Source organism: Halichoerus grypus, chromosome 10 (assembly GCF_964656455.1).
Source record: "Halichoerus grypus chromosome 10, mHalGry1.hap1.1, whole genome shotgun sequence".
NCBI lineage: Eukaryota > Metazoa > Chordata > Mammalia > Carnivora > Phocidae > Halichoerus > Halichoerus grypus.
Window position 1 is genome coordinate 75,796,597 of NC_135721.1, and position 22,292 is coordinate 75,818,888.

Sequence of the window (22,292 nt, forward strand, 5' to 3'; positions counted from 1 at the left end):
CAGTGTACAGGTCTTGCACATCTTTAGTTAGACTTATCCCTAGGTTCACTGACTGCCAAATCTACCCAGAGTAGGCTTTGCCTAGGAAGCTGGGGCGTATAAGGCCTGTCACTCAGCCACTGAGTACACTGAAAAAGCTCTCTAGGACACAGAGCTGTGTAGGAAAAGGGGACTGTTCTTTTCACCAGCTGCCCATTCTGATGCCCATACTTGGAAAGGGTGGCAGGAGGGGAGACAAACATCACCTGATTGCCACCAGCCACTCAAAATAAGCCTCTACAGCATGGAGCCTATGGAAAATGAGATCTGTCAATGTTCTCTGTCTGCCACATCCAACTGGAATAGCTGTCCAATCCCAGTGAACTGGGGGAGATGGGAACATCCACTTGTCTGCCAAGCCCACCAAAATAGTTTTTATTATGCAAGGCAGAACTATGGGGGTGATGGGCACAGTCTCTAGGTTTGAATGCTATGACCTTCCACACTGTTCTTACCACGTATACATTTTGTTGAATAAATATTTCTCAATTCATTTTAAGTCCTCTGAACAATCTCCAGATACTCTGTCTTTGCTAATTTTAATCATCCTAACAAATGCTTCTTACGGGAGAAGTCCCCAAGCTCCTCACATCATTTCAGAAATCTCAATTCTGTCACACTTGTATTTAAGGTGAGAATAATGTGATGCTTTAAAAAAATAAGTGAAACAAAATGGCCTACTCAAAGGAGCTTACCAACATCTGCTTCTGTGGTTTAATGCAAAGTTAATCCTATCTTTACTTATGCTCACTTCTGGTAAGTTGACTTCCTATCATTAACTTGATACAGTCTTCAAGATCTTTGCAAAGTACTTTTTTTTTTTTTTTTTTTGGCATATTTGTCACTTCATGTGCAGTTACAATCTCCAGAGCTAGAAAATAAATCAAAGTACAAACTAAAACGAAATCTTAAAAAACAGCTTAAGGACATTTCCTTTAGCTTTTTCACAAAATTTAAAACACGTAATTATTGAACCTGTAAATATTAGCAGATTTTATCTTCCATTAAGATATTACCAAGTTTTGGATCTAACTACAATCTTCTAGATGCTTATGGCTACTAACGGCAACCAAAATAGTTGTACTTAATAATAAGCAAATTATACAGTCAATTAAAGAATCCCAATACCATCTTAATTTGAAAAGTAATTCCCAGCCCAATATTTTTGGCATATTTCCCAGAGATACCAGGAAACTTAAAATTAGAAGTATCTGGTTCTTCTTATGAACATTAAGCGTATACACACACAGATACACACATATATCCTTCTCACCTAGCTGTATACACTTTTTCAGCTCTTATAACAATAACAACAGTAGCATTTTGTTCCCAACCCAAGAGCTCTGCACTAGCTGTTCCTCTGTCTGAAATGCTCCTCCCTAAGACTTTTACCTGCTAAGCTTAAAAACCATTTCAGAGAAACCTTCCTTAACATCCAGTCTAAAGAAGCAATGGAGTCCTGTCTATTTCAGACTACTCTCTAGCTGAGTATATTTATTTAGTGGCTTACTGTCTGTTTTCCCCATTCGAACAGATGTTCCACACCAGGGCAGGAGTCTTAGACTATCTTGTCCATCCAGCACAGTAGCAGTTTTAAAATATGTGCATAGATTCTCTGATACTCCTCTCTTCAAGAGATGGAGCTTAATTCCCGTAGCCTTGGGGGTGACTTTTTATGAATGGAATATGGCAGAAGTGATGGTGTGTGACTCTAAGACTCCATTACAAAAGACACTGGGGCTTCCTCCGTAGTTTCTCTTGCATCACCTGCTCTGGGGTCACCAGCTGTCGTGATGGGGCAACACTCAAAGCAGCCCTATGGACGGTTCGACATGGTGAAGGACTAGGGCCTCTTGCCAACAGCCAGCAAAAACTAAGGCTTTTTGCCAAGAGTTATATGAGTGAGCCATCCTGAAGAGGATCTAGCAGGCCCAGGCCTTCAGATGTGGGTTGATACCTGAACTGCCATCTCAGGAGGGATCCTGAGCCACAACTACTTCACTAAGGTGCTCCCAAATTCCTCACTCCCAGAAACAGGAAGATGATACATGCTTGCTGTTTGAAGCTGCTAGGTTTGGGGGTAGTTTATTACATGACCAGAGATAACAAATACAATTACTAAGTCACCAGTTCTTACAACAAAGCCCGGCCCACATGAAGATCCCAGCAAATGTTTGCTGAATGACTAAGCAAATAAATTATCAAATACCCACAACTTACATTCATGTAACATTTTAAAGTTTGCAAACTAGAGCTGCCCAAATAAATCTTTTCATTTGATACTCACTACAACCTTATATAAATGCATAACCTTACATCATATATATCAGGCAGAGAAATAATCTTCCCCAGTTTGCAAATGAAAGTCATACTCAGAGCAGTTAAGTAGTTGCTTTCAAGGCCCCACAGATGGTAAACAGAGAACTCAACTCAGGACTTTTGATTCCTAATCTTCCACACAGGACTCCACAATCTTAGGAAAAGTCAACCATAAAAGATGACCTCATCTCACAAAATATTAAATCGGTACTGGTTATTTATTATAATATAATAATATAGAAACACTGCTGGAACACTATATGCACATCGCCCAGCATTCTACCATAGAGCCAACACATGATTTTTAAACAAAATGTTATCATGTAATTGATAACCATATTAAAACAAATAAGAAGGGGTGACCCAGAACGAAGGAGAGGAATAGAAAAAAAGAGTATCCTGGAAAATTGTGTTTTCCCTGGTGTTACTTCCCACAATTCTGAGGTCAGGAAAGCAGCAGTTCACTCCCCTGCAGAGTGTCCTGAAAGCCCTTGGAGCAAAGCCTGTCCCAAAACTAATGCAGATGATAAGGGTAGGTGGTGAGGGGGAAGAGGGAGAGGAAAAGGCAGGAGAGAAAGAAATGGTAGCCAGAGGCTAGTATCTACCATTATACTGCCATATAATCCACTAGCTACAGAATCATTCTATTAGCTGAACTTTTCATGATACAAATTTCCCGGGGCAGGTTAAGTTTCACTTACAGAGTGAGATTTTGACCCAAGAGATCATGTTCAGGAATTTTAAGAAAAGGATGGGGCTGAATCTACTGGCTTACTAATAAAGCCAGGAGGCAGGCAGCATGTGATTATACAACTTGGGAGCACAAACAGTGAGAAATTGATGCAGAAACGACTAGAGAAGTTCAAAAGACAAAGCGTCCCTCCCAGCAATCTAATGCTCAGTGGACACTGGCCACGCCCCAAGGAGAGAGACTGGTAGAGGCAGCAATCTCCAGAGGTGGACACCAGGCTCTGGAGTCAGAAGGCAGCCTTCACCTCAGCTATGACTTGGGCCTTGTGGGTCGTTTTGATGATGCGAGTGAAGCGCATGCCTGTGTCTTACGTACCTTGATTCCACAACCCTTTTTTTTTTTTTTTTTAAAGATTTTATTTATTTATTTGAGAGAGAGAATGAGATAGAGAGAGCATGAGAGGGGGGAGGGTCAGAGGGAGAAGCAGACTCCCCGCTGAGCAGGGAGCCCGATGCGGGACTCGATCCCAGGACTCCAGGATCATGACCTGAGCTGAAGGCAGTTGCTTAACCAACTGAGCCACCCAGGAGCCCCCTACAACCCTTTATAACATCCTTTTCAAGTGTGCTGCTTTCTTCCACAAAGTAGGTTGTGTTTTATCACTTTAACACCTCACTTTTACAACCTCATTAGAAGGGATGTCTTCATTGCCCTTCAAGACGCCTGAAGGCAGGGGCTATGCACCCAGTTCCAGCACTGAGCAGATACTTTCAGAAACTTCATGGAATGCTGGCTAAAAAAGAAAATCCAGGGAATACAGAAGAACTGCATACTTGCTATGCAAATAGTCAGAGTGAACACAACACAGGACTGATAATCAGAAGATGATGAATTCTAACTGAAACTTTGCCACTTTAACCATGAGCATATTCCTTGGTTCCAAGGGTCTCAGCTTCCTTGTGTGTCAAACACGGGGCTCAATAAGACCGCCTATCAGGGTCTCCTGTACTTAGAATCCTCTGTAATCATGTAACTTTGATCTTAGTCAAATTTTGAAGCCCGTTTAAACCCAAATGCTGACATTTTTATAGAACCGCTTGTTTTTAAACTAAAAAAATTTATAATTTCTGTTGTTCTACAACTACACATTTGATTTACAACTTCTGTTGTTACACAACTGCACACTTATATTTTCATTCACATTTTATTTTACATATGCATTTTCATTAAAGTTATTCTTACTCAAATGAGAGCTCTGGCAGTGTTTACTTTGTGCACATATTAAAAAAAACCCAGCTAAATGTGTGCAAGCTAGGTTCTGATCATGTGCTTGGTAAGTATGGAGGCTGTATTTGCTTTTTCCATGTCACACGTTTTAAAAAGACTTATTAAGGGTGATTCACAAATATAGTCCTTTGGGTTTTTTTAGTTGATATGAGGCTCAAAATCTAAATTTAGACCTGTATATTGTTATGGAATGAACTGTATCCCCCCAAAATCACATGTTGATGCCCTAACCCCCAATGTGATAGGCTTTGAGAGGTAATTCGGTTTAGAGAAGGTCACAAGAATGAGGCCTTCATGATAGTGTTAGTGCCTTTAAAAGAAATGACACCAAAGAGCTTGCTTCCATTCTCCCTCTTTGCCATCTGAGGATAAAAGGGAGACAGCAGCCATCTGTAAGCCAAGGACAGAGCCTTCATTGGGGAACCAATCTGCCGGCACCTTGATCTTGGACTTCCCGGCCTCCAAAACTGTGAAAAATAAATGTTGTTTAAGCCACTCAGTCTATGTGGTATTTTGTGACAGCAGCCTGAGCTAAAACATATGTTTAGTACGTAATCCAGTCTCATAGCCATAGGGTATGGATACCAATTTGAACCCAGTAGTTTACTGAATTCATGATCTTGGTCAAATTAAAAAAAAAAGAAAAAAAAAAAGCAAAGTGTGATGGCTTTAAAACATATCTGCCACACTTTGCCATAGGTAGGTAGGGGTCATTCCCCTCACCCTATTCCCCATCCCCACATCTTCCCCACTCCCCCATGCCTTGAATCAAGACCAACCTAAGTGACTGGTTGAACAGCAGCAGCTGACAGAGGTAACATTACATAACTTCAGAGGGAAGGTCAAAAAAAGTGATACAGCTTCTACTGGTTCTCTTTGGGATGTTCACTCTTGAAATCCAGCTATCACGCTGTGAGGCAGCCCAAACAAGCCTTTGTGAAAAGACCACACAGAAGGGCCCACATGTAGGCATTCTAGGTGACAGCCCAGCTGAAGTTCCAGGTAACAAGCGCATCAGCATGCGAGTGAACACGCCCCCAGCTCTGGAGTCTCCCCAGCTGAGGCCCCGATCATCACGGAGCAGAGACAAGCTGTCTCTGCTGTGCTCTGTCTAAACTCCAGGCTTAAAGAGTCTGACGGCATAATAATATGATTGCTTTATGCCAGTAAGCTGGGGTAGTTTGTTAGGCAGATGTGGATCACAGATAAGTGGGACATGAGATCAGAATATAATTATGTATTGATGTAAATTCTTCATTATACTAGGAAAATAACTTAAAGCCAAATCTTGATCATGGATGAATAACATCATCTTCATAAATGTAGCCAATATAATTTCATAGCTGATTTCCTAACTGCTGGAATAAAGCAACAAGGAAGAAGCATAAGATAACAGGTGTGCTTTTCTTCCCACTAGCTTAGCTCTAGAGGAGTCAGAATTCTAGGGTTCTCAGATGGTCTAGCCAAGGTGGCATCAGGCTAGATGTGTAGTGTTCTGGAAATAATCCACCCCAGTGCAAAAAATATTTGGGAAGGAGTAGAGGGATGGAAGGGTGGCATTATGCTTTATAATACAAGAGCAGAGAAGTCTACATCTTACTGTTGGCAGGGGGTGTGTCTTTTGGGTAGGGTTCATGGGTAAAGCAGGTCTCAACAGAGCATATAAAATTAGGCAGACAGAAAAATGGGGAAGTAGGGCCATGTTACTGCAGATCCAAAAGAGTGAAAAGAGCAAAACCAGTGAATACTGAAGGAATTTCATTATTGTATCTATGAATTAAGTTTTAAGTTCTTTTTTTTTTTTTTTTTTAAAGATTTTATTTATTTATTTGACAGAGAGAGAGAGAGACACAGCAAGAGAGGGAACACAAGCAGGGGGAGTGGGAGAGGGAGAAGCAGGCTTCCCGCCGAGCAGGGAGCCCGATGCGGGGCTCGATCCCAGGACCCCGGGATCATGACCTGAGCCGAAGGCAGACGCTTAACGACTGAGCCACCCAGGCGCCCTAAGTTTTAAGTTCTTTTTTAAGACATTAAGTTTTAATTGTCTTCATCTGAATATGCGCTACTTCTCTCTCAAAATAAAGTTCTTTGCTGATGCAATCTGCGTTTCAATAGCCTGAGGACATTCAAGGATATCTAATTCATAGCTCTCATTCTCCTTTAAATACCAGCTGCAGACCCTCACTGGGTACGGAAAGGTTATCAGGATAGTAACTTTCTTTTATATTGTCTACCTTTAGATGTGAGAAGCTACCAAAAGACCAAAGAATTTGGATGTGAGGAAGACATCTTCAAATTCACACGCATGTACATATTTTCATAATACCTGAGGGTAAAACAACTCCCTTGTTTGTTATCACAGAGAAGCTGTGTTCAAAAGGGGTCTCTTTCAGTCACAAGACTGGGTTTCACTGCTCTGAATTCCTCCCCCAGGGGCCTGCAGGCAGACACCTTGTAGTAACTGAGGGCAGGAACAGTCAGTCCCTAAAAGGCAGCAATAACCACGAGAAGTTACTGGGGATTTACAAAGCTGATCCTCCCCGGACATGATGGGGAGAAAGGCTACACAATACATCACATGCAAATTCAGATCCAACCTGGTTTTCCATACTTGAAATACATGATATAATGTGATTTATAACTTGCTTTTCCCTCTTCACCAAAAAAGTTGCTTCAAGGGAAGGACAGCATTGCTGGAATCCCCCAAAAGGAACTGAAATTATGTTAGTATCTTATTAAATACATAAAATTTTATATGCTATAAAAATATATATATATTCCTTCCTTACCTTTTCTGTTGATATGAACTGAGTCCAAGTGTTGTCTCAGTCTGTGAAAGGAAGAAAACAATGAAAATACTGAAAACAAACCTTTCTACTAGAGACATACAGAACATCCAAAATATACTGCAGTTTCAACTTTGATCTTACACTCAGATTTTCAGGTTAAACCCAATCCTTAAATCATAGGAAATGTTTTGTCACATTATGTAATTCAAATGAGAGAATAATTTGGGATTAAATTTTAAACACACATGAAAAGAATACAAAGGAATGTGATTGATTTTTAAAAGTTTGTCAAACCAATACATCCTGTGAGAAGAGTCCTCTTTACAATCACTTTGTGAGGCTACTTGTGCCTCTCACTGCTCACTGCTTACCAACTGTGTGGCAGGTGCTGGTGTATAACGGTGCCTGCCACCAGGGAACTCAAGGTTGTGGGGGCAGAGCAAGAGGGAGACAGCCTTTTAAAACTAAAGAAATACAGGGGCGCCTGGGGGGCTCAGTCGGTTAAGCATCTGCCTTCAGCTCAGGTCATGATCCCAGGGTCCTGGGATCGAGCCCCGCATCGGGCTCCTTGCTCAGCAGGGAGCCTGCTTCTCCCTCTCCCCCTGTGTTCTCTCTTTCTCTCAAATAAATAAAATCTTAAAAAAAAAAACCTAAATAAATATGAAAGAACTATGAAAATGTTGGAAAGGTGCTGTGAAACAGAATAAATAGGTGATGTGCTTCAATATGTCATGAGGGAAGGCCTGTCTGAAGAGATCACATCGACGTGGAATGTGATCAAGTGTAAAAAAGCTGTGTGTGGAAACAGGGCTGTGTGATGGTGGAAAAAACAACATGCACACAGGTCCAACTTCAGGAAAGAGCCTGGATATTCAAGAAACAGGTCTATTTGGATGGAGCTCAGAGCGATGGGGGAAGAAAAGAAAATGAGGTTGGAGTGCTGGGCGGGGCTAGACTATGCTGTGTCCTGGTAAGAAGCCATGGTAAGAAGTTTGGAATGTGCTCTACTCTAAATGCAATACAAGGGGTCTGAAGGAGTAAGAGAGACAGAGACAGACATGGTCTGATTTAATTTTAAAGACACTATTCTGGTAGCAGTGTAGAGAGGATGGATGAGAGGAGAACAAGACAGAAAGCAAGGAATTGGTTACAACTGAGGAAGATAAGTTCTTAACAATATGTGAGAAAATGCCAAAACTCTAAGGAATACCATCAGTGAACTTATCCCAAAAGGTTAGCTTCTATGTGGTAATTAGAAAAAGCAGTAGAGTTGTGGCATTATTTTTCCCATTAATATATATTATTTTGCAATGGTATTTTGGAGACTGTATATGGAAGAAATATGGCAGATGTGGGAAAATGTCCTTATTGTTTGAAAGTGAAAGCTTGGGTGAAGGTGAAGTGTGAAAATGTCTGTAATTTTCTTTAAAATGTTTTAGCAATATGACTTGCATGTGTATGGAAGTATGTGTGTGAATAAAGCAAATATGACAAAATGTTAATCTATCTCAGTAGTAGGTAAATGGGTATTCATTCTCAACTCTTATTTTCTGTGCTTAAAAATACGTTTAACTTTTCATTATGAAGAAACTTTTTAAAGAATTTATTTATTTGAGAGAGAGAGAGCAAGAGAGAGAGAACGCACAAACAGGTGGGAGGGGCAAAGGGAGAGGGAGAAGCAGGCTCCTGGCTGAGCAGGGAGCCGGACACAGGGCTCAATCCCAGGACCCTGAGATCATGACCTGAGCTGAAGGCAGATGCTTAACCGACTGAGCTCCCCAGGAGCTCCCCAAATCTTTTATTATGGGAGAAAACGTTTGCAAATTATATATCTGATAAAGGGTTAATATACAAATATATAAAGAACCACTATAATTCAACCTTGCTATTGATAAACAGCAAATAAACAAACCTGATTAAAAAATGGGTGGGGGGCAGCCTGGGCAGCTTAGTCAGTTAAATGCCTCTTGGTTTCGGCTCAGGTCATGATCTCAGTGTCCTGAGATCAAGACCTGCGTTGTGTTCCACTCAGCGTGGCGTCTGCCAGAGATTCTCTCTCTCCCTCTCTTTCTGCCCTTCCCCTGCTCACATGCTTGCTCTCTCTCTAAAATAAATAAATAAATCTTTAAAAAAAGGGGGGGGGTGGACGCCTTGCTAGGCATTTCTCCAAAGAATATTCAAATGGCCAATGGGCCCATGAAAAAGATGCTCAACATCACTAATTATTAGGGAAATGCAAAGCAAAACTACAATGAGATACCACCTCACTCCCATCAGGATAGCTACTATCAAAAAACCAGAAAATAACAAGCTCTGATAAGGTTGTGGAGAAATTGCTATCCTTGTGCACTGTGAATGGGAATGTAAAATGTGGTGCTGTGGTGGAAAATGGTATGGTGGTTCCTCAAAGAATTAAACATAGAATTACCACATGATCCAGCAATTCCACTTCTGGGCATATACCCAAAAGAATTGAAAGCAGGAAGCAGGGACTCAAATACGTGGACATCCATGTTCATAGCAGCATGGTCCACAATAAAGTGTAGAAGTAATACAAGTGTCTACCAATGGATAAATGGACAAACAAAATGTGGTTTATATGTACAAAAGAGCATTATTTGGCCTTAAAAAAAGGAAGAAAATTCTGACATATGCTACAACATGGATGAACCTCGAAAACGAAGTCTATACTAAGTGAAATAAACCGGTCACAAAAGGACAAATACTACATGATCCTATTTATATGAAGTACTTAGAATAGGACGAAGAATGGTGGTTGTCAAGGGTTAAGGAGTTGTTGTTTAACGAGTACAGAGCAGTTTCAGTTTGGGATAATGAAAAAGTTCTGGAGCTGGATGGTAGTGATGCAAAACAAATACGAATGCATTCAGTGTCACTGAACTATATACAATTAAAATGGCTAAAACTGTAATTTTTATGTTACATGTATTTTACTACAGTTTTTAAAAAAGCTATAGTAGTAAAGACAGTGTGGTACTGGCATAAAGATAGACAAATAGATCAAGAGAACTAGAGAAAGTCCAAAAATGGACTTGTACGGTCATCTGATTTTCAATAAAGGCATCAATGCAGTTCAATGGAGAACCTTGTATCTTTTCAGCGAACGGTGCTAGAACAACAGGACAAACTTATGTAAGGGAAAAATGAGCCTTTATCCTTATGTCACACCATGTACTCAAATTACTTTTATACATATCATAGTTTTAGCATAAAAACTAAAATTATACAGCTTCAACAAGAAAACTTAGGAGATTATCTTCGCAATCTTGGAAACAGAGATTTCATGAACAGGACAAAAGCCACTAACTGTAAAAGAAAAAACTGACAGACTGGACTTCATAAAAAATTTTAAAATATGCTCACCAAAAGACATTGTTATGAAAATGAAAAGGCAAACCGTATACTGAGATAAGACTATTTGTAAATAACATATTTGATGAAAGACTTGTATACTGAACATATAACTTGTGACCTATGAATTTAAAAACCACACCATTTTTTTTTTTTTTTTTAATTTTATTTATTTATTTGACAGAGAGAGACACAGCGAGAGAGGGAACACAAGCAGGGGGAGTGGGAGAGGGAGAAGCAGGCTTCCCGCGGAGCAGGGAGCCCGATGCGGGGCTCGATCCCAGGATCCTGGGATCATGACCTGAGCCGAAGGCAGACGCTTAACGACTGAGCCACCCAGGCGCCCCTAAACCACACCATTTTTTAAAATAAGCAATTATAAAAATGTCAGCTAAGCACACAAAAAGATGCTCAGTGTGTTATTAAGGAAAAGCAAATTTAAACTATAATGATATATACACTCCTATTATAATGTCCAAAACTGAAAATACACCAAGAGTTGGAGAGAATGTGGAACAACTAGAACCTCCATACATTGTTGGTGGGAATGTAAAACAGAACCACCACTCTAGAAAAAGCTTGGCAATTCTTTACAAAGTTAAACATACCCCTATCATATGATGATGCCACTCCACTCCTAGATACTTGCCCAAGAGAAACACAAGAAAAACACGTGCACATGAATGGTTATAGCAGCTTTATGTTTATAGCAGGTCAATACTGGGACAACCCAATTTTCTGTTAAAGGTGAATGGATAAATGAATTGTGGTGTATCTACACAATAGAATACTACTCAATAAAAAACAATAAAGCCTGGGAACCTTTCTTTTTTCTTTTAACATTTCTTTATCATTTTACAATAATATTATTTTTAGAAGAGCAGAAAATAACATTTGAGCAGAAAAAGAATAAACTGATGATATAGATGAATCTCAAAATACTTATGCTGAGACAGACATCCCCCCCTCCACCAAAGTACATTCTGTGTGAATGCATTTATATAAAATGGTTTACAATTTCAACTGATAGTGACAGCAGATCAGTGATTACAATTGCCTAGAAATGGAGAGTGAAGGTGGAGGGATTACCAAGGGTCACAAGTAAACTTTTGGGCGTGATGGATATGTTATCTTGATTGCAGTGATGGTTTCACAAGTGTATAAATATTTAAACTCTTCAAACTGTACACTTTAAACACGTACAGTTTATTGTGTGTCACTCATACTGCAATAAAGAACGTAACCTAAGAATTCTAGAACATGCAAAACTCTGGTTCTCATGTGAAGTTGACAGAAAGGGAACTCAGAAAGTTTATCACCCATGTACACTTTCTTAAGGGGAAAAAATTCTTCATGAAGATAATCTGGCCAACAAGATTACTCATGAAGAATTGCAAATGAGGAAGTGGTCTTGTGAAAGATAGGCAGATGGTCACGGCAAAGAAACTGTGGAGATACGATCTGAAAAGCAGAAAGTAAATGTTTTTAAAGTGTAAGCCACAAAATAGAAAAATCATTTAATCATAATAAACAAGAATAAAAATCTCAGCACATGCCAACAAAACACCCTAAGTATTGAAAAAGAAAGATCACAATAGACACCATCTTGTTTTTGAAGCAATTTCAGAAATAAAGGTTTAAACATATTTTAAATGTACATCTGAAAATTAAGCTCCTAAATCAAGAGAAAACAAAAGAGAAAAGATAAAAATTAGATGGAATAAATATAAAGAGAGTATGATTAAATGAGATAAACTCATCTATTTTAAAAAGACTGTTAGAAAACCAAAGCCCAACTATAAACTGTAAATACCTAATACAAAATGATGCAGAAATGTTGACAAACAATGGGCAAAAACAGGGTAAACGTCCCTACCCCCAAAAAAGGGAAGAGAAAAAGCACACAGATAAGGGTTACAACATTAATAATCTTATAATGACAAGATTTGTGAGTCTGTGGGTTTTAATTTGTATTTTCTGGGCGGATAATATGGTTGAGCAGTTTTCAAATGTCCTTTTTGCCATCTGTACATCCTTTTCAGTGAAATGTCTGATCATGTCCTCTGCTGACTCCTTACTGGATTTTATTACTGAGTTTTGAGAGTTCTTGATAAATTCTAAAAACTAGGTCCTTTGTCAGATATATGGTTTGCAAATATTTTCTCTTAGTCTATATTCTGGCTTTTTACCTTCTTCACATGGTCTTTGGCAGAACAAGCTTTTAATTTACAAATTTCTCCTTTATGGATTGTACTTCTGGTATCAAGTCTTTGGTGTCAAGAACTCTGCCTAGGCCTATATCCTGAAGCTTTTCTCCAATGTTTTTTTCTAAAAGTTTTACAGTTTTATGTATTTTTTGTATAGTTGTATATTTAAGTCTACAATCATTTATGAGCTAATTTTTGTATAAGGTATGAGAGCTGTCTGTATATTTTAATACTATTTTAATATCTTTCGGTGTTCTTTGTTCCTAGTTTTTAAGGCTATTTTTGAGCCAGCTATTTAATTTTTTTTTGTACCATTTATTTTTATAAGAGGGTACGAAATGGTAATGTGAAGAGAAACAGAGTCAAAAATGGGCATGAGATGGAGAGCAGATAGCTCTGAGAAGACTCAGAATTTGAAGTAAAAAACAAAACCAAAACCAAAGAACCTGTGTTCAAACACCAGCTCTGCTCGCACTAGCCAAGTAACCTTGGGAAATAAGTGAGGAGGCTTTCTGTCAACTGTGAAGAGTTGTACAGATGTTAGCCTCTGATGAGGGCCTTCTAGTGTCCCACATATCTCCCTCCAACAACAGGCAATTAACTTGACATGAGGAGAAATAGCTGCTCTGGGCATAAAATTGTTATATTGTAAAACTGACTATGTAGAATGAGAATCAAAGCTATATCTGCAGAGAAAATCATGGAAAAGAAATAAATCAAAGTATTAACTTGTATTACATTTAGGTATTGGGATACAAGAATAACTCCCAAGTCCCCATTCTAGAGCACACTGGTTCAGAACTTAAGCTTTAGAGTCCAAAAGCTTGGTTTTGAATTCTAGCTTTACCACTTACTAGTCACTTACTGGGTTAAGTTACTTAAGCTCTCTATTCTTTAATATCTCTCCCGAACAACGATCATATAATTAATAACTATCTCATGTATTTGAGAATTTAAAAGAGGGCCTGGCACTTGGCAATATCCAGTAAATACTACTTATAGTTATTTATTATTTTTCCAAATTTTCCATATTTTTTACAAGCATATATTTCTTTTGTAATAGAACCACTTTTTAAAAAAAGATGAGTACTTTTATAATTCTGTGTACGTCAAAATCACAGCTCCCTTTCCCTTTATCTTAAGAAAATAGTAAGGCCATTCCCAAGAAAATTTTGAACAGTGGTTGATAATCTACAGTCCATAAGACCAGTCCAGCCTGCCACCAAATTTTTGTTTTTGTTTTTCCCTTTTTACTATAGTAAAATACACATAATGTAAAACTTACCATCTTAACTATTTTTTTTTTTTTAAAGATTTTATTTATTTATTTGACAGAGACACAGTGAGAGAGGGAACACAAGCAGGGGGAGTGGGAGAGGGAGAAGCAGGCTTCCCGCGGAGCAGGGAGCCCAAAGCGGGGCTCGATCCCAGGACCCTGGGATCATGACCTGAGCTGAAGGCAGATGCTTAACAACTGAGCCACCCAGGCACCCCTCCATCTTAACTATTTTTAATCGTACAGTTCAGTGGCATTAAATACATTTGCAGTGTTGTGCAACCATCACTACCACATGTCTCTAGAACATCTTTCATCTTGCAAACTTGAAACTCTGTACCCATTAAACAACTCTCCATTCCCTCCTCCTTCCAGGCCTGGCAAGCACCATTCTATTTTGTCTCTACAATTTTGACTAGTCTAAGTACTTCATATAAGTAGAACCATACAGTATTTATCTTTTTGTAACTGACTTATTTCACTTAGTGTATGTCCTTAAGATTCATTCATGTTATACTGTATGCCAGGCTTTCCTACCTTTTTAAGGTTGATAAGTGTTCTATGTATAAACTTTATTTTGTTTATCCATATACCTGTCAATGGACCCCTGAATTGCTTCCATGCTTTGACACAGTATATCATCCTTTCTATATGCTGCTACATTCAGTTTGCTAGTCTTTTGTTGAGGACTTTGCATCTATGTTCATAGGGGATACTGTCTGTACTTTTACTTTCTTGCTGTATCATTGGCTTTGGTATCAGAGTAATGCTGGCATCATAAAATCAATTAGGAAATGTTCCCTTCCTCTTAAATTTTTTGGAAAAGTTTGGAAGTATTGGGAGTTTTTCAAATGTTTGGTGGAATTCACCAATGAAGCCATCAGGTGCAGGTTTTCTTTGTTGGGAGATTCTGAATTACTGATTGAATCTTACCAGTTAGATAGGTATCTTCAGATTTTCTATTTCTTTATGATTTAATCTTGGTAGGTATTATGTTTCTTAGAATTTGTCCATTTAATTGAGGCTATCCAATTTGTTGGTGTACAACTGTTCATAGTACTCTCCTATAATCCTTCTTATTTCTGTATGATCCCCAGTGATGTGCCCACTTTCATCTCTGAATTTAGTAATTTGGCCTTCTTTCATTCTTAATCCACATAGGTAACACTTTGTCAACGTTGTTGGTATTTTCAAAGAACCAATTTTTGGTTTCATTTATTTTCTCTATTTTTCCTATTTTCTAGTTCATTTATGTCTGTTCTGATCTTTATTACTTCTTTCCTTTTGCTAGCTTTGGGTTTAGCTTGTTCTTATTTTTATAGTTCCTTAAGTTGTAAAGTTAGGTTACTGATTTGAGATCTTTTTTTTTAACATAAGCATTTACAGCTATAAATTTCCTCCTTACCATTGCTTTTGGTGTATCACACAGTTTTTTGGTATGTTGTGTTTTCATTTTCATTCATCTCTCTATATAGTTTCTAATTTCCCTTGTGTAATTTCCACAAATTTCAGAATTTTTCAGTTTTCCTTCTGTGACTGATTTCTAATTTCATCTTCTTGTGGTTGGAGATGATACTCTGTATGATATATATCTTATAAAAACTACTGAGGACTTCTGGGAAGATGGCAGAGTAGGAGGATCCTAACCTCACCTCTTTCCAGACACACCTAGATAACAGCTACATCAGTGTAACTAACCAAGAAAACAATGTGAAGACGGGAAGAACAGACTTGTCACAGTTAATTGTAAAGAGGCCACATTGAAAAGGGTAGCAGGGGCAGAAAGGTGGTCGGGAATCAATCTGCCAGCGAGGCTAATCACGAGAGGAAGGATACAACAAGCACATGGAAATGGTAAGAGCAAACTCCACATCAGGTATCTCAGACATGGGACCTACCCTAAGAAGATGAGACCACATAACATTTGGCTTTGAAAACCAGTGGGGCTTAAGTTTGCAAGTTTTACAATCAGTGGAGCTTGACTCTGGGTACTTTAAAAACCAGTGGGCTTAGTTCTGGGAGAGCCAGAGGGCCTTAGGAAACTGAGTCCCTGCCTTTAAAGAGAAAACGAGACAATCCCATGGAGATACTTCATAGAAGCAGAAGTTTGAAAAGCATCTGGGGTATATGTGAAGGTGATTTATTCACTAAAATCAGAACATGTGCTGAAGGAGCAGGGATCTTTAGGAGACTTCTCTAAGAACAAAAGAACTTTCCATCCCCCACCCTCCCACATAGCTGGACACCTGTGGGAGCCAGTAAAAACACCTTACTTGCTAAGACTGTGCATCACACACCAGCATTTTCCTGCATATCTGCCCCATCCAACCTGCCCTACTTGTTAAGAGTCCCTTCAAAGTGGCTCCTGCTCTGTCACTTCCAGCAAGTAGTCCTGGCAGGGACCAGTACCACTCCAAAGTAACCCCTGCTCTGGGAAAAGGGGAAGATAACCACACACACCAGTTTGACGGCAGGCCCAGCAGGTGAACTGGGAGTAGACACCTGATCTGACTGCCAGCCCTGTCCACCAACAAAACCCTCTCAAGGGGCACCATGAGACAGCACTGCAGTTCCATGTAACTGTAGACCGGGGAAATGGGCTGTGGGCAGGCATCTGGTCTGACCAATAGATACCACCCAACTACAAGTGCAAGATGGCCCCAGACTGGCTCCTTAACAGCACAGGGACCAAACTGTGGCCCAAACAGGTAAAGTGGGCAATTGCAGCTGACTGGATTGAAAGCAAACATAGCTCAGCCACAACAGTAGGGCACACGCAACCTTCACAGGAGATAACCCTGAAGTGCCTGGTTCTGGTAAACATGGGTCATTGTGCTACAGGGCACCAAACGAACTCTTCTTCTGAAGGCCACTTTCAAAATCAGGAAACAGGGCTGATTTTTCCTAACTCATAGAAATAAACACAGAGTTAGACAAAATGAGGACACAGGAATATGTCCTAAATGAAGGAACAGGACAAAAAACACCAAAAAAGCTACATGAAATGGAGATAAGCAATATACATAATAAAGAATTCAAAGTAATGGTCATGAAGATACTTACTGGATTTGAGAAAAGAGTGGAGGATCTCAGTGAGACCTTCAACAAAGAGATAGAAAATATAAAAAAGAACCAATCAGAGAAGAAGAACTCAGTAAGTGAAATTAAAAATACACTAGAATCAATAGCATATTAAAGGAGGCAGAAGAATAGATCAGTGAGCTTGAAGACAGAGTAATGGAAAGCAAACAAGCTGAAATGGCAAAAAGAAAAAAGAATAGCAAAAAATGAGAATAGGTTAGGGGAACTCAGCGACATCATTAAGCATATAACATTTGCATTACAGGGATCTGAGGAGAAGAAAGAGAACAGGGGGCAAGAAATTTATCTGAAGAAATAATAGCTGAAAAATTTCTGACTCTGGGGAAGAAAACAGATATGCAGATCTAGGAGGCACAGAGAATCCCCAACAAAATCAACCCAAGGAGGTCCACACTAAGACACATAATAATTAAAATGGCAAAACGCAGTGATAAAGAGAGAATTTAATTTATTTATTTTTTAAAAAGATCTTATTTATTTATTTGACAGAGAGAGATAATGAGAGCAGGAACACAAGCAGGGGGAGTGGGAGAGGGAGAAGCAGGCTTCCCGCAGAGCCGGGAGCCCGATGTGGGACTTGATCCCAGGACCCTGGGATCATGACCTGAGCTGAAGGCAGACGCTTAATGACTGAGCTACCCAGGCACCCCTAAAGAGAGAATTTTAAAAGCAGAAAGAGAAAACAGTTACATTCAGGGGGGAACCCCATAAGGCTGTCAGCTGATTTTTCAGCAGAAACTTTACAGGCCATAAGAGAGTGGCATAATATTTTAAAAGTGCTGAAGGGAGAAAAACCTTCAACAGAAAATACCCGACCCAGCAAAGCTATCATTCCAAACAGAAGGAGAGAGAAAGAGCTTCCCCAGAAAAAAGTTAAAGGAGTTCATCACCACTAAACCAGTCTGACAAGAAACAGAAAAGGTAATTCTTTGACTGAAAAGAAAAGGCCATAATCAGGAGTAAGAGTTATGAAAAGAAAAATTTCACAGGTAAATGCAAATATAATAAAAGTAGTAGATTCATCACTTATAAAAACAGTAGAGACATTAAAGCACAAAAACAGTAAAATCAACTACATACATAAAAATGAGTCAAAAGATTCACAAAATAAAAGGATGGAGAGTATGGCATTATATACATAGAATGTGCAGATGGAAGAGTAAAAATTTAGTGCTTCTAGAATCAATTTAAACTTAAGTGACCATCAACTTAATATTGACTGCCATCTGCAGAAAGCATGTATCTTAACCTAATAGAAACCACAAATCAAAAACCTGTAATGGATATGCAAAAAATTAAAAGGAAGGAATCCAAGCATATCACTAAAGAAAGCCATTAAACAACAAGGGAAAAGAGCAAGAGAAGAAAGGAACAGAGAACTACAAAAACAACCATAAATCAAGATAACAAAATGGCAATAAGTACATATCTATCAATAATTATTTTGAATATGAATGGAATATGAATGCACTAAATGCTCCAATCAAAAGACACAGGGTGATGGAATGGATGATAAAGCAAGACCCATCTATATGTGGCCTACAGGAAACTCATTTCATACCTAAAGACACAGCAGATTGAAAGTAAAGAGAAGTTAAAATATGCACCATGCAAAAAGAAATTAAAAGAAAGATAGGGTAGCACACTTTTATCATGAAAAATGGACTTTAAAAGAAAGACTAACAAGAGACAAAGAAAGACACTACATAATGATAAAACAATCAAACAAGAGAATATAACAATTGTAAGTATTTATGCACCAAACATGAAAACACCTAAAGATATAAAGCAACTATTAACAGACATTAAAAAAAAAAAGAAATTGATAGTATTACAGTAAAAGCAGGGGACTTTAATACTCCACTTACCTCAATGAATTAATCATCCAGAAAGAAAATCAACAAGAAACAACGGCTTTAAATGACACATTGGGCCAGAGGACCTAACAGATATATTCAGAACATTCCATCCCAAAACAGCAGAATACACATTCTTTTTAAGTGCACAAGGAATATTCTCCCAGATAGATCATGTTAGGCCACAAAACAAGTCTCAATAAATTCAAAAAGACTGAAATCATATCATGCATCTTTTCTGACGACAACAGTATGAAACGAGAAATCAATCTCAAGAAAAAAATGTGCAAAGAACACAAACACATGGAGGCTAAAGAACACTCTACTAAACAATGAATGAGTCAACCAAGAAATCAAATGAGAAATAAAAAAATACATGGAGATAAATGAAAATGAAAACAATGGTCCAAAATCTTTGGAGTGTAGCAAAAACTGTTTTAAAAGGGCAGATTATAGCCATAGAAGCCTAGCTCAAGAAGCAAGAAAAATCTCAAATAAGCAGTAAAACCTTACACTTACAGAAGCTAGAAAAAGAAGAAGAAAAAAAGCCCAAATCTAGCAGAAGGAAAGAAATAACAAAGATTAGAGGAGAAATAATTGAAATAGAGACTAAAAAACAATATAACAGATCAATGAAACCAGGGGTTGGTTCTTTGAAAAGATCAACGTAAGTAATAGAACTTTACCAAGACTCATCAAAAGAGAGAGAGAGAGAGAGAAGACTCAAATAAATAAACTCAGAAATGAAGGAGAAATAACAACTGAAACCACAGAAATATAAAGGATTATAACAGAGTATTATGAAAAATTATATGCTAACAAATTGGTCAACCTAGAATAAAATGGGGAAGAAGTAAAAATGTAATTTTCGTATGTGATTGAAGCTCAATTGTTATTCCTAGAAACATAAGCTCCCTAAACTGAATCCGGAAGAAAGAGAAAATTTGAACAGACTGATTACTAGCCATGAAATTGAATCAGTAATCAAAAAACTCCCAACAAATAGAAGTCCAGGACTAGAAAAATTCACCAGAGAATTCACTAGGTGAATTCTACGAAACATTCAAAGAGTTAAAGCTATTCTTCTCAAATTATTCCAAAAAAATAGGAGGAAGGAAAGCTTCCAAATTCATTCTACAAGGCCAGCATTACCTCAATACCAAACCCAGATAAAGACAGTACCAAAAAGGAAAACTACAGGCCAGTATCCCTGGTGAACATAGATACAAAAATCCTCAACCAAATATTAGCAAACCAAATCCAACAATATATTTTAAAAAAACCCCATTCATCATGATCAAGTGGGATTTATTCCAGGGATGCAAGGGTCGTTCAATATTTGCAGAAATATAAAAACCATATGATCATCTCAAGAGATGCAGAAAAAGCATTTGACAAAGTACACCTATTCATCAAGAAAAGTGTAATCTTAATCTTTATTTCACCCATCCCCACCCACCCACCTCACATCTGGCCACCACCAGTTTTTTTCTCTGTATTTAAGAGTCTGGGTTTTGTTTGTTTCTTTTTTTCTTTGTTTTGTCCCCCAGGTTAATCCATGTTTTTCCAAATGGCAATGTCTCTTTCTTTTATATAATCACCTTCTTTTGTCTCTTGTGAGTTTCTTACTTAAAGTCCATTTTGTCTGATATAACAGCCACTCCTGCGCTACTAGTTACTGTTTCCATGGAGTATTTATTACCAAGTCTTTTGGCATATGTGTGTCCTTAAAGCTAAAGGGAGTCTCCTACAGGCGGATTATAGTTGGATATTGTTTTTTTTGTTTAAATCCATTCGGCCACTCTGTGTCTCTTGATTGGAGAATTTAATCCATTTACATTTAAAGTAATTATTAATAAGTGAGGACTTACTATTGCTATTTTGTTAACAATTTTTCTAATTGTTCTGTAGTGCCTTTGTTCCTTTTTCCTCTCCTGACGCTCGTTTGTAATCTGATGATTTTTCTTTTGTAGTGGTATATGCTTTCATATCTTTCTATTTGGTGTATCTGCTACAAGGTTTTTCACTTGTGTCCACCATGAGATGTGTCTACAACACCTTATAATTATAACATTTTATTTTAAGCTAATAACAATTGAGCTTCAATCACATATGAAAATTACATTTTTACTTCTTCCCCATTTTATGTAATTGATGTCACAATTTATAACATTTATATTTTGTATCCATTAACAAATTATTACAGCTATAATTATTTTTCATACTTTTGCATTTTATTTATGTTAGAGTTGAAAGCTTATACATTCATACATTTTCATGTTGCTGATATCTTTTCATTTTAGCTTGAATAACTCCCTTAGTTGTTTTTTTTTTTTTTTTGAGACAGGTCTAGTGGTGATGAACTTCAGCTTTTGTTTGTCTGAGAAAATGTTTATTTCTCCTTCATTTCTGAAGGACAGCTTTGCCGGATATAGTATTCTTGTCAGTTTTCTCCTTTCAGCACTTTGAACACATCATCACCTTCTCTCTTGACCTGAAAGGTTTCTGCTAAGAAATCAGCTGACTATCTTAGCTCCGGCATGACAAGTCACTTTTCTCTTGCTGCTTTCAAAACTTTCTGTCTTTGACGTTTGATGATTTGATTATAATGTGTTTCAGTGTAGATCTCTTTAAGTTTAACCTATTTGGGATCCTGTGGACTTTATGAATCTGGATGTCTATTTCCCTCCCAAGATTTGGGAACTTTCCAGTCATTACTTCTTTAAATAGGCTTTCTAGCCACCACCACCACCCCCCCACACACACACCCCAGGACAACCACTATACATAAATAAAACATATATTGGTTCACTTGATGTAGTCCCGTAATTCCTACAGGCTTTCTTCACTCTTTTTTATTCTTTTTTCCTTTTACTCCTCTTCCTAGATAATTCCAAATAACACATCTTCATGTTTGCTCATTCTTTCTTCTGCTTGAAAAAAATCTGATTTTGAACCCCTCTAAATAAATTTTTTCAATTCAGTATTCCTGTTTGGTTCTTTTTAATTGTTTCTATCTCTGTTGATTTTTTTCTCCCCATGAATGGGCCATACTTCCACATTTCTTTGTATGCATTGTTATTTTTTCTGCTGAAAACTGGACATGTGAATCTAATAATGTAGTAACTCTAGACATCAGATTCTCCCTTTCCTAGGATTTGCGTTTTTTTTTTTTTGTTTCTATTGTTTTTGCTTTTTTGATTATTGTAGGCTCCATCTATCCCAAAACTTAAGGACCTCTCGGGTCTTTTATGAGCCTGAGGCTTTCCCTGAACATTTGTAGTAATTCTCTAATTTCCCCCAAATATGCAATTGTTTTGAATGTCCTACTCATTAATGTCTGGCTCCCAAAAG

The 22,292-nt window shown here is 38.0% G+C and overlaps 1 protein-coding gene across 1 annotated transcript in view; it reads right to left on the bottom strand.

Annotated features, from left to right (window-relative positions):
- The window catches only part of TMEM131 (transmembrane protein 131), a 232,772-nt gene that overhangs the window by 138,088 nt on the left and 72,392 nt on the right, over positions 1-22,292 (bottom strand). Inside the window, exon 3 of the mRNA XM_078056643.1 lies at positions 7,126-7,166. Coding sequence (XP_077912769.1) covers positions 7,126-7,166 — 41 coding nt within the window. The remainder of the gene's footprint in view (positions 1-7,125; positions 7,167-22,292) is intronic.